The sequence below is a fragment of the Eschrichtius robustus genome, chromosome 10, assembly GCF_028021215.1.
Source record: "Eschrichtius robustus isolate mEscRob2 chromosome 10, mEscRob2.pri, whole genome shotgun sequence".
Taxonomy (NCBI): Eukaryota; Metazoa; Chordata; class Mammalia; order Artiodactyla; family Eschrichtiidae; genus Eschrichtius; species Eschrichtius robustus.
This window is the reverse complement of record NC_090833.1, coordinates 2,326,918-2,344,031: the sequence shown is the minus strand read 5'-3', so window position 1 is coordinate 2,344,031 and position 17,114 is coordinate 2,326,918. Positions and strand designations below refer to the sequence as shown.

The window sequence follows — 17,114 nt, the reverse complement described above, 5'->3', positions numbered from 1 at the left end:
CCTGGCCCCCACCCGAGGTGGCCTCACAGGCAGGCGGGGAGGTGGGAACCGGGTCAGCCCAGGATCCGGGGGTCCGGAAGCACCGTCACCTCAGCGCCCAGCAGAGCTGGGGGCCGGCAGGCCTGGCTTCTGGTCCTGCCCCGGCCTCTGTGGGACCACCTCTCTGGGTCTCAGTTTCCCCATCTGTAGCACAAAGTTTAGACAATGACCAAAATCGTTTCTGGGCCGTCCTGTAAGTCTGTCCAGATATCCTGCATGCTCTCCGGATCCAGGGGGAGTTTCGTATTCTCCTAAATAATGTCAGCATGTGTTGACACCAGTTCCATCAACGTTGCGATGCTGGGCCCGGAGCTCGGGGCCAAGCCTTTATGGGAGATAATTGGATGCCAGCCAACCAGATGCAGGAGAGGGATATGTGTGTCTGAGTCATCGGCAAGGCCTCCGGGTCACGAGGGATACGCGGAATGATGAAGGTCAGAGCCCAGAACCACAGATCCTGCCCGAGGGTGGGTGAGCAGGACCCCGCCGCTGCCCACAGCGACCCACACTCACGGCAAACGCGTGGGTGGGCGACCGTGGCGGAGCGGTGCCACCAGCCGAGCAGTATCCTCAGCGGAGCAGGGCCGTTGCTCTGCAGTAATTCTGCGATGCCTGGACCAGCCCCAGGCTTGCAAGATCCTTGCATTCCTAGAGGAAGAACAGGGGGCGGGAGTTGTCCCCTTGGCAGCCAGCTGACCGGATGTCCTCAAGGCCAGCGAGGTTCCCAGTGAAAGCCTGCTCCTGGCCTGCTTCCCAGGGGAGACGCGGTGTCTCCCTGACTCAGCCAAGGACGGGGGCCCCTTCTGGAAAGCAGCAGGTGCTGGGCTAGAAGCTCATCTTTAGGCAAGGTGATAAAGCGACTTTTTTCTGAAAATTAATTGCAGGTCAAAAGGAAATTGAATTTCTTTCCCTGACTGTGTGTGTCCTTGCTGTGGCACCGTTCAGATTCAATTAGTCTGGGATGGAACACTCTCCCACCCCCACGCGTTGTACAGACAGAGGCGGGATGCCCATACCTTCACGGGGCCTGTGTTTGCCAACTGGGTTTTAGCCGTCGCCTAAAAAGTCGCTTTGCACAACTTGTGCAAATTCACCTCTGTCCTAGAGAGCCGGGGGTGGTGTGTAGCTGAGAGACATGGTGGCCGAGGCCACTATTCAGGGGTGTCCCGTGGGGGGGCAGTGACAGCTTCTTGCCATGAAAGTGTAAGGACAAGGTGTGGCTGGAATGAGGTTGGGTGGCTTAGAGGGGCTCCCGGGAGTGTGCTTCAGAGATTCTAGAAGCTCCTCCAGGGCAGAACCCCGTCCTTTCTCTGTAAGGATGTTCTGATCGTGCAGCCCCTGCCGTTGTCTGTAGGTGCAGATGGGGTCTTTCTGGGGGTGGTCCGTAGTGTTTACCACCTGCTTGGACTCTGCAGCTCTTTTTTTGATCCTCTGAGACGGCCAAGTTTGTGAAGTGTGGTTTGAGCATCACACCTTTTATTTATTCTGAATCTTTGAAAATTGGTTTCCAATCACCATCCCCCCCATCACCGTCACCACCACCACCATCGCCACCACCATCACCACCACCACCATCACCACCACCATTATCACCATCACCACCACCACCATCACCACCACCACCATCGCCATCACCACCACCACCATCACCACCACCACCATCGCCATCACCACCGTCACCACCACCATCACCACCACCACCATCGCCATCACCACCACCATCACCGCCACCATCACTGCCATCAACCTTGCTACCACGAACATCATCCTCACCAACCACCACCATCACCACCATCTTTACTACCACCACTACCTTCACCTCCACCGTCACCAGACCACCTTCACCAGAACTAGCAGCACCACCGTAAACTAGCCCTCTGGACCAGACTCCTAGGAGAGATTGCACACCCCCACGGCAGGATGTTTTTGGAATCAAGGGTGTCTTGGGATGTCCAGAGGATTTGAAAAATGAAGATCCTTTAAACCTACTGCCAACTGGCTTCTTCCCTCTCCTGTGGATTCAGGGCTCCAGGCCCCTGCAGGGGCTGCACATACTCTGATCCCTGCCGATACCCTGCCTCGGGAGCCCCCGAGATCCTCACTTACTTAAGGGGTGACTGAGTTTGGACGATGTGCCTGGTGAGTCGGGGGTGCTGGTACACACCCAAACTCCCCAGAAACAGGTAAAATCACCACGAGCTAATGTGATTTGAGAGCGCTTGGGCCCGTGTCTGTGGGCACATCTGCTCAAGCCTTCCTGCGGTGTCTGCCCAGAGGGGCTACTCCAGGCTTGTTCTGATGTTGCCCGTGGCCAAACATCCCACAGGAGTGACATGGGCTCTCCTGCCTGGGGCACTCATGTGACCTTTGATCCAAGCTGGGGTGGGCACCTAGCACTACCCTGATTTCAGTCCTCCCCACGGAGAGTTGGCAGGAAGTTCACTGATGCACCAAACGTGGAACCAAGCCCCCAAATCCATTTTACTGAAACCTGAACATATTCCCTCCCCCCAGAAATATTCCAGTGATTCAGTCTAGGGCAGGGAGGGAGGATCTCATGGTGTTGACTCCTTGCTCTGACTTACTAGCTGTGAGCCCTCCAAGCGTCTTGGGAAGTGCTCATACCAGCTCGTGAGAGCTGAGGGTTAAATCTGTAGGAAAATTAGCAAGGGGTGGTTAAACCATTGGTAGCTTGAAATCAGCTGTAGTAGGAGTATCTATACCACAGAAAGTGGTAAATGCTACAGAACAACCCCCTGCCCCGCAAGAGTTGATTGTTGAACATTTTCTAGGACATCACTGGGCCTTGGGCAAGTGGCTTGACCTCCCTGAGCCCCAGTTTCCTTATCTGTAAAATGGGCATGCCAGCGGCACCCATCTCTCCGAGTAGCCAGCCTCCTGCCTGGGGCTCTATAGTGACAGTTTTTTGTTTTTTGTTTTTTAAGAAGTCAACTGATTTTTTTTAAAAAATTATTTATTTATTTATTTTTGGCTGTGTTGGGTCTTCGTTTCTGTGCGAGGGCTTTCTCTAGTTGCGGCGAGTGGGGGCCACTCTTCATCGCGGTGCGTGGGCCTCTCACTGTCGCGGCCTCTCCCGTTGCGGAGCACAGGCTCCAGATGCGCAGGCTCAGTAGTTGTGGCTCACGGGCCCAGCCGCTCTGTGGCATGTGGGATCCTCCCAGACCAGGGCTCGAACCCGTGTCCCCTGCATTGGCAGGCAGACTCTCAACCACTGCGCCACCAGGGAAGCCCCAATAGTGACAGTTTTGTTGACTGCTCCCATGGGCCCTACGGGCTCTATTATCAGCCAGGATTTGCAGAAGCAGACTCAGAGGGATGTCAGTCGCCAGGGATGCAGCATTTGTGACTCATATTTAAACCTAGTAGGTATGTGGCACCCAAGCCCACGCTCTCAGCCACTGTGGTGCCCACTCTGGTGGGTGGCTGGCCCTCACCTGCCCTGCGTCAGGTGTGAGTGCCGGGAGGACCAGGCAGCATCCTGAGCACTATGGAGGGTCCAGAGCCTGGGGCCGTGCCAGGGCCCCACGGGATGTGTGAGCTCAGGTGTTCGTGGAATGGGTAGCTAGAAGCTTCATCTTGCTGGGCTTGCCATCTGTGTTTGGGGCAGGTGACCCCGTGTGGGACCACAGACATTACTGACCACGCACTGAGTGCAGAGCCCCGGGTTCGGGCTCAGAGGTACCTCGTGACTCGTGTTCCGGATTCCAACCTTGTCCTTACGGGGCAGATAAGCCTTAAGCCTGCCGCAGCCCAGGCTGATGGGGACACTTCTCGGCCTCAGGATGGGAAAACTCTCCCACACCACGCCCTGCTGACCATCTCAGTTGCCACCCTAGTGGCCTGAATGAAACAGGCGATGGGCAGAGGGGAGAATCCTCTCACCCTTGGGGACCCGTAGCACCCCGCAGAACTTTCTACAGGGCCCCACATGTCCTGGTGGAGGGGTCTGAAACCCAGAACCTTCCAAAAGGAGAGGGTCCTTGAGCCAATTTGGAATGGAGAAGCACTGCATAGAAGTAATGACGTTCACCCAGGTGTTTGGGGCTTGGCGGGTCTGCCTCCCCACCCCAGCAGGGTCTCTTCTCACTCAGGGGTCCTCTAGGGTCTCCGTTCCACAGCCCAGGAGTCTGAGCCTCCCAGGGGGCCCAGCTGGCAGGTGGCTCTTGCTGGCTTTAGAAGCAATTTCTTCCTCTGTGGGCCAGCCGGCCAGAAGCACACTGGCCACTGCAAAGATGGGCACTGGCCAAGCCCTGTTGATTCCTGGGTGGTCACCCCAGCTGGGCCAAGCAGAAAAGGGCATTGCTCCCAGCAGGGCCTTACACAAGGTCCTGTTCCAGCGTTTATTTCCAGAGCTAAGTTTGTCTGCCGATAACAGGATGCTTGTGGCCCGGGACGCACATGACCAGACCAGCTCCTTCTCTACCCTTCAGTTCTTTTGCATATGTACCCAGAAGTGGGATGGCTGGACATATGGTAGTTCTATTTTTAATTTTTTGAGGAATCACCATACTGTTTTTCCTAACAGTTTCACCATTTTACATTCCCCCCAACTGTGCCCAAGTGTTCCAATTCCTTCACATTCTCGCCAACACTGATTATTTTCTGTGTTTTCTTTTAAGTAGGAGCCATGCTAATGGGTTTGAGATCATATTTCATTGTGGTTTTCATTTCTCTAATGTTTAGTGATATTGCCCATCTTTTCATATGCTTGTTGGCCATTTGTATATCATCTTTGGTGAAATGTCTATTCAAGTTCTTAATGCATTTCTTAATCAGGTTGTTTTGTTTTTGTTGAGTTGTAGGAGTTCTTTATATAGTCTGGATATTAACCCTTTATCGGATACATGATTTGTAAATGTTTTCTCCCATTCTGTAGGTTGCCTTCTCACTGTTGGTTGTGTCCTTTGATGCACAGAAATTTTTACATTTGCTGGAGTCCCACTTAATTATTTTTGCTTTTTGTTGCCTGTGCTTTTGGTGTCATATTCGAGAAATCACTGCCAAGTCCAGTGTCACAAAGTTTTCCTCTATGTTTTCTTCTAGGGGTTTTACAGTCTGAGGTCTCACATTTAGATCTTTAATCCAGTTTGAGTTATTGTTTATATATGGTGTAAGATAAGGTTCAGTTTTTCCATCACTATTTGTTGAAGAGACTGTCCTTTCCCCACGGAACAGTCTTGGATCCCTTGTTGAAGGTCACTGGGCATTTACATGAGGGTTTATTTCTGGGCTCTCTTTTCTATTCCGTTGATTTGTTTGTCTGATCTATGCCGTACCACGCTGTTTTGATGTGGTAGCTTTGTAATAACTTTTGAAACCAGGAAGTGAGTCCTTCAGCCTTGTTCTTTTCCAAGATTGTTTGACTATTCGAGGTCACCCATATGACTGTTAGGGTGAATTTTTCTATTTCTGCAAAAAAATGCCACTGGGATTTTGATAGAGATTGTATTGAATCTGTAGATCGTTTGGGTAGCATTGATATCTTGAGGACACGAGATGTCTTTCCACTTATTTGTGTAATGAAAGAACTTTCTTTAGGCAGTATTTTATAGTTCTCAGTGTGTAAGTCTTTCACCACCGTGGTTAGGTTTCTTCCTGGGGATTTTAGTTTTTTTGATGTGATTGTAAACATATTTTTCTAATTCCTTGCTCAGATTGCCCATTGTTAGGGTATAGAAATGCAGCCGGTTCTGCATGTTGATTTTATATCCTGCAACCTTGCTGACTTGGTTTGTTGGTTCTAACAGTATCGGGGGAGTCGTTGGGGTCTGAAAAGGGTTTAAACAAAAACCTGGTTTAAGGCCCTTCCTGATGACCTTCCACAATTCTGTGGCCCCATCCACTGCCCATGGTTCCCAGAGCAGTGTGGGGTTGTTTTGAAGGGGAGTTTGCCTCAGCTTGGGGCTTGCTTTCTAAAGTCCATCCAAGCCCACGTTGACTGTCAGATCAACAGTCAGCCAGGCACCAGCTTCCCATGAACTTGATGCTCACCCCATTTATCAGATGGGGACACTGAGGCTGGGAGAGGCCAGCCTGTGGGTCTGGCTGACCCTGAGCCCATGTTCCAGATGTCCTCATTTTCAGCCTTTCCCTTCCGTACATGTCCTGTCTCAGAAGAAATGAGACCTCCCCCAACTCCACTTGTTTCAGTGGAGAAAAAAACACGAGATGTCTCAAGAACCAATGATGCTGGCAACTTAGAAAGTCACCTAGGAATCCCCAAACCCTTCCCCTCACTTTGCCAGAAAGCAGAGGTCTGTCCATCTGCACCTGTTTTCCCCCTTCACTCAGGAAGTATTAATTCAGCCCGTCTGCGTGCTGGGGTATGATGGAGACCAGCCAGCCTCCTGGCCTCGCCGGGCTCCTGGGAGCTGGGGAGGGGGCTGGGGGTAGCTCCATCCCACCCGTGAATTCATTCAAGAGCCTGACTTAACTGGGGGGCTGTATGTCTGATAAGACCGGCGATCCTGGGGCCGTGAATGGGTGAGCTTTAAAAATGATTTTTTCCTGTTCAAAATGAGATTGGCTTTGAGCCCTGAGCTCCTCCGTGGGCTGTCTAAAATTAGAAGCCCGTTGACAAGGCAGGGGAGCAGGGAAATGTCAACAGTACATTTTCTGTGTCAATTCTGAGTTTTTTGAGAGGCCCCGGGCAAATGGCAACTCAGAGCAAATTTGTGCTGTTTCAAAAGCTTCCTGAATCCAGCCCCTCGGCGGCAGTGTGATTGAAGTGTCAGATTTATAAGGCGCTGGTTCCGTGGTCGGCAGAGTGGCCCCCGCTCTCCTTCTGCTCAGATATTATCCTGGCAGGAGCTGCACTGGGCAGCCCTTTGGGCTCAGAGCAGTAATGGGATCAGGTCCTCCGTCTCCGTGAGCTCTGTGACTTGCTGCACCCTCCCTGGCCCTTTTGTGAGCTGGACAGTCCCATGCTTGGGCCTTGCACATGGGGACGCTGAGGGTTCAAGGATTTGCCCGAAGGCCGGAAGCCACCGCCAGGTGCTGGGTGTGTAAGTGACGTGCCACCAAACCAGCTGTGCAGGAAAAGTCAGGCTACCTGGCCAGGCATCCCCCCCATCCTGGTTGTGGCCTCCATGTGGCTGCTGGCCCGGTACACAGTGGTGAGGGACACAAGTGCCCAGAGACCAGCTGTCCCCATGTCAGCGCTGTGTGTGCTCGGGCCAGGCAGGAAACCCCTGTTTCTGCATCATCCCCTGGACATCTTTTACAGCGATCCCCATCACCGCGTGGGGTGAGAAGCGTCTGATGAAGCAACGTACATGAAGAGCTTTGCCCGTGGACACTCCATAAACAGCACTGTCACGTCCGTGGGGTTTGGGGGCCCATGGTCCCTTTCCTGGCCTGTGGGACACAACCCTCGACTTTCACGGTCAAATGTCCGCAGCCGGATGACAAGGCCCTTCCAGCCCCACCAGCCGGCCTTTCTCTCCTGTTCCCGCCCTCCCAAATCTGCTCCAGCTTCCACTTGCCTGGCAGGCCCATCCGAGATAGCAAACTCTGCTCAAGATTCCAGCCTGGTCCGTCCCTCCCATCAGGGTCCTTCCTCCCCGGCATGTGCCCACCCAGGGCCTGGTAGCCGAAAAGCTGTCTTGGGCTTCTGGCTAAGTCCTTCTAAGACTCGAGGCCTGGGGGGCAGAGCCTGTGTCTGTCTTCAGATCCCAGCACTTGACTGAGGCCCACCAGACCAGAGGGCGATCAGAATACTCGCCCGACGCCCGGCTGTTCCCCTCTCGACGCCTCCCGCCAAGTGCGTCCACCGCCAACTCACGAGCCGTACGGCTGACTCACCATTCTTCTTCATGTACCCACACCAGAGCTTCCTAAGACAGACAAAGCCAGGCCCCTGACTCCACTTACAGACAAGGAAATCGAGGACAAAGGGAGGCCAAGAGGCTTGCCCAAGTCACTGCAGTGATTGAATGGTGGCCCCCAAAAGAGACGTCCATGTCCCCACCCCGGACCTGGGAGTGGGACCTTGGAAGTAGGGTCTCTGCAGTTGTGATTAAGGCAAAGGATCTCAGGATGAGACCATCCTGGCTTAGGGTGGGGCTCATCCCAACGGCAAGTGTCCTGATGGAGACGAGGAGACACAGACACAGAGGAGACTGAGCCAGAGGTCGGGACGACACAGCCAGGAGCGCCTGGGGCCTCCAGGAGCCGGAAGAGGCAGGAGGGACCCTCCCCTGGGGCCTCCAGAGGGAGCGTGGCCCTGCCCACACCTTGCTTTTGGACTTCGGGCCTCCAGAACTGGGAGAGAGCACACTTCTGTGGTTTTAAGCCCCCAGGTTTGTAGTCATTGGTTACAGAGGCCCAAGGGCACTCCTACAGTCACTTAGGAGAAGAGCTGTGGCCTGGGAACCACATGTCCACTTTCTCCCACCCCCAACGACGACACCCCTTCCTTTTAAAGATTTCCAGGGACTTCCCTGGTGGCGCAGTGGTTAAGAATCTGCCTGTCAATGCAGGGGACATGGGTTCGAGCCCTGGTGTGGGAAGATCCCACATGCCACAGAGCAACTAAGCCCATGCGCCTCAGCTACTGAGCCTGTGCTCTAGAGCCCGCGAGCCACAACTACTGAGCCCGTGCGCCTAGAGCCCGTGCTCCGCAACAAGAGAAGCCCCCGCAATGAGAAGCCCACGCAACGCAATGAAGAGTAGCCTCCACTCGCCACAACAAGAGTAAGCCCGTGCGCAGTAACGAAGACCCAACGCAGCCAAAAATCAATCAATCAATCAATAAACTTATTAAAAAAAAAAAAGATTTCCAGAGTGCTCCTGAGGACTCTCCTCAGGACACCCCATTTCTTGGGGCCAGAGGCCAGTGGCCTGGGCCCAGGGCCGGCTAGTAATGGTGACGGTAGGAAGTGTCCCCCAGTAAGTGGTGGCTGGACCTTGACCTCAGTCGTCTGACCCCGGCCCACGTCTGAGCTGTGACTTGTCCCCCAGGTCCGGGCCATGAGGCTGTCCTTCGTTGGGGAGCTGGGCTGGGAGCTGCACATCCCGAGGCCGTCCTGCCTGCCCGTGTACCAGGCTGTGATGGCAGCAGGGGCCAAGCACGGCCTCGTCAATGCCGGGTACCGGGCCATCGACTCCCTGAGCATCGAGAAAGGTGTGTGCAGGGTCTGGACACCACGGTGGGCTGCCTGAGCCACGTTCACTGGAGGCAGAGAGGCTGTTACCCCCACCTCTGGCCCCGTGCTCCTTCCAGCTCCACTATGCTCCCCCTTCCCCCAACCTCTGCCGTCTCCCCAAACCCCCCACAAGCCGGGTCCTCCATGCAGGCCCGGGGACGGTGCTGGCATCTCTGACACCAGCACTCTTGGGGGGAAGGGTGCTCTCCCAGGTAAGGGCGGGCGGGGGCCGGACCTGGATTTGGATGTAGCGCCAAGTTTCCCGGAGAGAGCTGGAGAACATCGGAGCGGGAAGGGGCCCTCAGTGCTGCCCCTTCACAGCCCCCTCCCCAGGGCCCCCAGCCTGACGGCACAGGTGCTGCAGTGCTGAGGGGGGCTCGTCCAGGGGACCTCCTACGATCGAGGATGCCCTCCGCCCCAGGAAGCCCAGGTCACGGAGTTTCTAGGGTGGGCATGCAGGCTGGGGCAGGCGCCCACGTGCATCTTGCGAAGGGCGTGTGTCTGCCTCTGCTGGCGCTGACCCCGTCGTCTCCCTACCCAGGCTACCGGCACTGGCACGCCGACCTGCGGCCTGACGACAGCCCCCTGGAGGCGGGTTTGGCCTTCACCTGCAAGCTCAAGTCCGCCATCCCCTTCCTGGGGCGCGAGGCCCTGGAGAAGCAGCAGCCCAAGGGCCTCTGCCGGCGCCTGGTGGGCTTCACCGTGGACGAGTGAGTACCCTTGGGGCCAGGGCTGCCGGAAGTGACTGCCGCAGACAAGCAGGCTTCTGGGTTCCTCCTCCCGAGCCGCCTGGTGGGACGCTCCCCACGGGCCAGGCACCCTCTCCCAGAACTCCCACCGCAGCCCCGTTACAGGTGAGGAGGCTGGGTCCATGCCAGGCCTGACTCCGAAGCCAACGCTGCAAACTCAGATCCCGCCAGGGCCGGGCAGGGTGCAAACCAGGCCCAGGACCGGTGCTGGTCAGCAGGGAGTAAAGAGGGCAGCGCTCATCAGACGCAGATTTTATTTTATTTTGGCCACGCCATGCGGCTGGCAGTGCCTTAGTTCCCCAACCAGGGATTGAACCCACGCTCTCAGCAGTGAACACGCAGAGTCCTTACCACTGGACCACCAGGGAATTCCCTCAAACACAGATTTTAAGAGTGAAAGGCCTTGCCAACCCAAGCCAGCTCTGTGGGAGGCTCCAGACCGAGGGCCTCGAGCTGGCTGCCCGTCACCGTGCTGCCACGTCCCACTGTGTCCTCATTAGAGCCTCCCCACAGCCCGGGAGGGGGGACCGTGGAGGGAAGGGCCAGGCTGGGGCCACCAGCCCCACTTACAGATGGAGACCATGGGGGCCAAGGGACAGAGTGGCTCTCGCCCGGGCACGTGGCAGAGGTGGAAGGAGAGCCCTGTGGAGGGGCCTGATCCCTTCTCCCCCACCTCCCCCGGGGCGGCTCTTGAGCGTGTCGCCCTTACGTGCTCGGAGCTGAGCCCACATTGTCCCTGGGTCCCGGGTTCTGGCACTGGAAGACATAGATGGTGTGACACGGAGTCTGAGTAGCAACCGTCTCCAGGGCGGCGGGCGTCTCTGGGCTTCGTTGATTTGGAGCTGACAGCCAGCCGTCAAGGGTGCCACTTCTCCCAGATTTGGAACCTTCAAAGCAGGTGTTGAGAGTGCCCAGGGGAAGGGGGCGGAGAGAGAGCGGAGCTGGGGTTGTTATCGTCCTACGGCTTCTCCCTGGGTTCCCATCAGGCCGCCTCTCCGCCTGATTCCTTGTCCATCTCCCAGGGAGCAGCTCAGCTCTGGTTTGGGGTGCAGACAGAGCAGGGGTCCTCCGAGGCCTTCTGCCGCCTGGCCCTCCAGGAAGCGCCCGCAACTTCAGACAGCACCGGCCACGGCCCGGCTCGCCCCACTCGGGGGTTCCCTGCCGGGCGGCAGAATCCAGCGCCGTGGCCTGGCTGGTCCCAGGCCTGAGGAGAGACCCGGCCCGGGCGCCGGCTGGGGAGTCACGGAGAACTCCCGCGGCTTTTGCTCTGGGGCCCTGGGCGAGGCAGGTGGCCTCTCTGAGGCCATGGACGTGGCGCCCCAGTAGGACTGGGTGAGACCAAAGGAGACAAGCACGTGCTTACAAAGGCCTCCTTCCGTCCCACCCTCACCCGCTGGACCCGTGGCGTGCAGACCTTTTCCTCCTGGTCTCTGAACTGGACGGCACCCTGGACCCTGTCCAGGCTCTTTTCCTCAGTGTAGGGTTCACCCAGTTCCAGTTACCGTAACCAGGCCCAGCTGTGCCCCTCTCGCCGCCGGGCATGGCCCTCAGCACCCGCCCCGGGGACCCACGGGGCCACACGGCGCTCGCTGCCTCCCCGGGGCCCCACACAGTCCTCGCGGGCGCGTGCACAGGAGGGGCACGTCTGCCAAGATCTGCACCAGACGATCCGGTGCTGGCGTTTCTGTGACTGTAGTTTAATCTTCTCTTTCTTTTCTATTTTGAATTTTCAAAACGTTTACAGTGAGCATTGTACCTTATGTGTGATACAAAAAAGCACTTTTAATAATTGATGCAGCACACTGTAGAAAAAGGAGACCCGTCCGAGTGAAATAAGTCGTATGACGGTTTTAAACTGATCAGAAGTCAAATGGAAAAGAAATCTCAAGATGGGCCTCTTCCAAATCTGTGGGGCCTGTCCCTAGAGACACGAAAGTCAGATCCTGGTTCTGGTGTTTTCTGTTCATTCACTTATTTGCTCGGAGCCTGTGCTGTGGCATCCCCGGGGGCCAGGCGCTGGGCACGGGGGCTCACAGCAGACCAGCCCTGCGGCGTGGAGCCCGTGGTCTGGTGGGCGCGGCCCCTCTCTCCTCGACCAGGCAAAGCGCAGGAGTTTCCCCTCCGGGGGCTCTGGGGTCCCAGCCGTCTATTGCTTCTTCCAGGAAAGTGCCCATGTTCGGCCTGGAGGCCATCTGGAGAAACGGCCAGGTGGTGGGCCACGTCCGGAGGGCCGACTTTGGGTTCACCATCGACAAGACCCTGGCCTACGGCTACATCCGGGACCCCAGCGGCGGGCCGGTGAGTCCCACTCCCCAGCACTGCCACCGGGAGCCCCGGGTCCTCTCAGGCTCCGCACCAGCACCCCTGCCCCCCACCCCGAGTGTGCTGGACGTGCGGGGACCAGAGCACAGTGAGGTGACTGACTGATGGGGCTGTGTCCCTGGGCAGAGTCGGAGCTCTTTCCATATTTTCTCTCCGAAAGAATCTGATTTTGGAAGCGCCAAGCTTCTCCTGGTCAGGAAGAGGCTCTGGGCAGGGCTAACCCCCTCTGCTCCCTGGAGCTGGAGACCCCGTGTGCGTGCAAACGGTTGTGTGCACACATCCGCGTACACACGCGTATACCCGCATGTGCGCACACGTACTGGCACACGTGCACACAGACACACGCGCGCAGGCACATTTGGGAAACTTGGCAATGAGACAGAAGGGGCAGCTTGTTCTGGGTGGAGAAAATCTAAACATTTTGCCCACACAATCATTTGTAAACCCAAATAATCCCCCACCGAGCACGGATGCCGCCGTCCATACTGGCAGGGGAGTGAGGGCAGAGCGAGCGCCCTTAGAGGGCCTCCAGGGGTCTGAGCGCTGGGAGGGGTGTGAAGCTCATGCCGGGCTGGCTGGGTGGTGTGACGCGAGTGGTGGGGGGAGCTCATTGGCATCCGTGGCACCTTTATGGCTTCACCTGCTTGCTTCCCTGGAGTCGTGCGCCGGCCCCCTGACGGTGGAGAAAGAGGCCCCAAGAGGCTCTGACGTGGGGGCAGGGATGCCCAGCCAGCTGGGCCTTGCGGCCTCCCCTGCCCCGACAGTCTCTGGGCTGCAGCCCCCCACCTCCCCCCACTGAGGCTCCAGGCTGGGGGAGGCACTTGGAAGCAGCAGCATGGAGGGGGCAGGAGGAGTGAGTCAGACCAGCCCTGGCAGAGGTGCAGGGGCGGGCCAAGCCTGATGGCAGACCCAAGGGGGAAGGGGCCAGGCTGCGGCGCTGTCTGAGAAGGCTGCATCCGCAGTGGGCTGGGAGGCTCAGGACACAGGCTCGGTCTCAGTAGCTTTGGCGCTCTGCCCTGCACTGGCCTGGCGACCTTGGACAAGGGCGTCCCTCTGAGCCTCGGTTTCCTCATCTGTAAAATGGGGACGGATTATTCCCACCTGCCTCACAGGGCTGTCTATAGATCTCTGCTCTGAGTGGAGCCTTAATAAGCACAGTTGTGAGGAAGGGGTTGCCAGGGCTGGTGATGACGATTTGCGGTGACAAAGGACTCTCTGACACCCCAGCTATGGAGCCCTGGGTCCCAGCTGAAGCTCTGTGTCTATTTGCCCCATGCAAGGGTAGGGGTGGGTGCAGGCCTAGTCACCTCTTCTTTCAAAGAACAATAATTCTTGCTTCTTCTGTTTGGTCAGGTTGGGTTTCTAATTAATGTGACCGAGGAAGGAACACTTATACACTACCCAGACAGGTGGCCCAGGGTACCCGGGTTTGACCAGTGCAGGGCCAGGGCCGGCTCAGGCTGGCTTGTAAGAGCCGACTGTGTCCACCTCTTCCCAACCCCGCCATCAGGGATGTCCAGTGTGTTTATACCATGGAAATGGGCAAATGCCACAATCAGGCCTCCCCCACCCCCCAACCCCTTCCCCTCCCTTGAGAGCTGGTTGTTAAACATTTACCAGCACAGCAGCGGGATAACCAAGACTCCTTCGTAAAATAGGAAAACTGCCCTTGAAAGGAAAGGCTCTGGATGTGGGGGCAGAATTGGTGGCCTCCGGGGGGTTTATTAGTAAGGACTACGCCCTAGCTCTGGGCAAGCCAGTCCTTCAGACGTCTGAAGGCACCAGGGGTCTCTGCCACCTGCCTCTGGGCCCAGTGGGGGCAGCGTGGAGCTTTGAGCCCGGCCAGTGCCCACCACGGCTCAGAAGCCTGGTCTAGAAGCCGCTTCGTTCCAACACTGCAGCCACGTAAAAAGGCTCGTCTGTTTGGGGTATTTTTTCCATCCAACCCTGAGCTGCCGAGAGAGGTCATTTAACAACCCGAGCAGAACCCCTCCGTGAGGCCCGGCCCTGGGTGTATTCTCTGCACCAGGAGAACAGGGTCCCGCGCTGGGCCAGCCCACTCCGCCTCTGCCCGCCACTGCCCTGCGTGTCCAGGCCGTGCTCCGGTTCCCAGGGACCTGCAGTTCCAGGGTGGAGGGGTGCTACCCTGTGGGAGAAATCTCACTGACTGCCAGACCTCGGCTCTGCTGGACCCCAGGTGCTCAAGTCCAACTCGGGGGCACAGGGACCCGGAATCTACCTGCTCAGGGCAGCTCCTCGGCTCAGGGAAGACCCTCCGCACAGCGATGTGTTTGCCCGCAGGAGGGGCGTGAGGCCGAGACGGCTGGCCCCATCCCAAGAGGCAGGTAGCGTGACCCCGGAACCCACTGGGTAACCAGTGACCAAGGCCCCTCCTCTTCTGCTAGTAGGTCTCGCTGGACTTCGTGAAGAGTGGAGAGTACGCCCTGGAGAGGATGGGGGTGACCTACCCAGCCCAGGCTTACCTCAAGTCTCCCTTCGATCCCGACAACAAGAGGATGAAGGGGATCTACTGAGGGGCCGGCGCAGGGCCTCAGCCGATCCGGAGGCCAGCGACCTGCCGTCCCGTCCCACACCGTCCACTCCCAGGGGCCCCTACCACCCTGGGCCCCAGGACGCTGGCCCTGGCCAGAATTTGGGCTCCCCCTGCCCTCAGTCGAGGCCTCCGAACCATCCCCCCCAAACAGATGCAAACTGAGAGGGTGGAAAGAGGACCCAGAAGGCCCCTTCTGTGGTCACTGACCAAAGGGTGGTCTCGAGTCCACCCACACCCTAAAAAAGCCACCCATAACCCCTTAGGCTCAGGGACCATGCCTGTAGCCCTTGAGAGCTTCTGAGAAGGCGCTTAGGCAACACTCGATAAGGCCCGTGTCAAAGCAGGGAGGCAGAGAGCTTTACCCTGGGTTCCCATCCCTGACTGGCAGGCCGCCCAGAGCAGCCTTGGAGAGTTGTAAGGTGTGTCTGGAACTGGGGACAGTGTGGGGATTGATTAGTACTGTCTGCCTCAGGCGCAGTAGGGAAGGCAGAGAGCACGCGTGCCAGACTGGCACGGTCCCTGAGGTCAAGGTTAGCAGAATGGTCTGTTTCCCAGATCGCAGGAAGGGTTGGGGGGTGGATCCAGAAAGCAAGCTCTTCCTGCCTTGACCTCTCAGTTCTTCACACGGGAAAACCTCCTGAGAGTTTCCAGCCCTGAAATCAGTGCCAGAAGCAGGGGTGGGAGGATATCAGATCAGCGCCCTCCCTCACCTGTGCAGAAGCTCCCTCTCCTGCCTTGGTTTCCCCGAGAGCCCCTCGCTCTCTAGGTCTGGAGAGGAAGGCATGCTTCTGGGTGAGAACCTGGCAGAATCCTCCTGCCTGGGTGGCCTCTGTCCTTACTCTTTGATTAGGACTGAGCTCTGGTCCTGGTCTCCCACTCTTCCGGCCCCCTGGGGATGGGCCTCGCACAGGCCCTTGAAAGGGGGTGAGTCCCCCGCTCCCTTCGTGGGGCTTCCAGAACTGTCCTCCGTGCATCAGGAGGAGCCCTGCCTCCCTGCCGGGATGGGGGCCAGCCCAGGACCCAGGCAGCTCCCACAAAGCTGCACCACGTGGCTGTGCCCCGGCGAGCCCGGCCCCGTGGGGAGCAGGGGTGGCAGACGCTCAGGGGACACGGAGGACAAGGCTGCCGCCGACACAGGCAGGAAGCCACGCGGTGACTGAGGAGCAGGCAGTCCCTGCAGGGCCCAGGCTGCTCTCAGAGGCGCACACACCACACAGCCCCACTGCGGACGGGGCCGGAACAGGTCAGGCTAATAAAGTCAAGGCCATGGGAAGACGTTTGGGTTTCGGATGACCTTTGTAGAGATCATTTGGCCCCCTCGCCAGACCGCAAGCTGGGGGGTGGGGACCTCTGTCTTTCCCAAGCCTCTGGCAAAGGAACGCCTGCAGCACCCCCCCACCCCCCGCTCACAGACGGGCCTGGGGAACCCCGAGTGGACCCCGTAGGGCCAGCGGAGGAGAGGAGGCTAGCTGGCTTCCCAGATGGCCTGGGCTGCTTCCCCGGGCCCTGTGGTTTGGCCATGAACCTCTGGACGGGGCGTGTGCACGTGTTCATTCCACAGCCGTCCCTGGGGGGAGGCTTGGGACGAGGGAGGTCAGGCCCAGGTTCCAGCCCGACTCCTTCCTCAGGGGCTGAACCCAGAAACACAAACGTTCACTCTCACCCTCCCTGTTTGTGTTTGTTCCTCTGCTGTGGAGAAATAGCTCTGGGCCCTCTGGAAAGGGCACTGGGTCACCGACATGAGAGAGGCTGTCATGGGCCGTCCCCCAGCTCACCTGCTTGATCCCGCAGCTCGGGAAGGTCTAGGCCACGGCCTGGCCCTCAGCAGGCTGCCTGGTCGCTTAGGGCTAGAACACACCACCCTCCCCTCCGAGCCAGTGACCTCAGCCCGTCCTTCCTAATCCCATTCCGGACACACCCTGTTGCATCTATTTTGGAGGCTTTTCTGGACAGAACGAGCACTGTGGTCCTCACTGTGGCTCTGAGTACTGAGCTTGGCTGCATATCAAGACACAGGAGAAGGGTGCCCCCGCCCCCAGTCCCCGTGCCCTCAGACTCAACCTGCGTGCGGCTCCAGCCGTCCCGGGAGCTCTGAGCCTCCTGCAGGGGCCCAGGACTGTGAAGGCCCCGACTCTCTCACTAGCTCCTGTCTGTCAGCCTGGCAGGTGGTTAGGGACCACAGGGGGCCCAGACCCCTGCACCCAGCAAGGGCATTTGCATCAGAGCCGCTGGCACCCCACCTCTGGTCTCTGTGTGGCTGGCGGGAACGAGTTGCCCCTCTCC

At 58.0% G+C, this 17,114-nt stretch overlaps 1 protein-coding gene across 2 annotated transcripts in view; it reads left to right on the top strand.

The window, feature by feature from the left end:
- The window catches only part of SARDH (sarcosine dehydrogenase), a 64,005-nt gene extending 47,899 nt beyond the window's left edge, over positions 1-16,106 (top strand). For both annotated transcript variants that reach the window (XM_068552575.1, XM_068552576.1), the window contains 4 exons: positions 9,022-9,184; positions 9,748-9,916; positions 12,118-12,253; positions 14,686-16,106. In XM_068552575.1, coding sequence (XP_068408676.1) covers positions 9,022-9,184; positions 9,748-9,916; positions 12,118-12,253; positions 14,686-14,811 — 594 coding nt within the window. In that variant the 3' untranslated portion in view covers positions 14,812-16,106. The remainder of the gene's footprint in view (positions 1-9,021; positions 9,185-9,747; positions 9,917-12,117; positions 12,254-14,685) is intronic.
- The last annotated feature ends 1,008 nt before the right edge of the window (positions 16,107-17,114 follow it).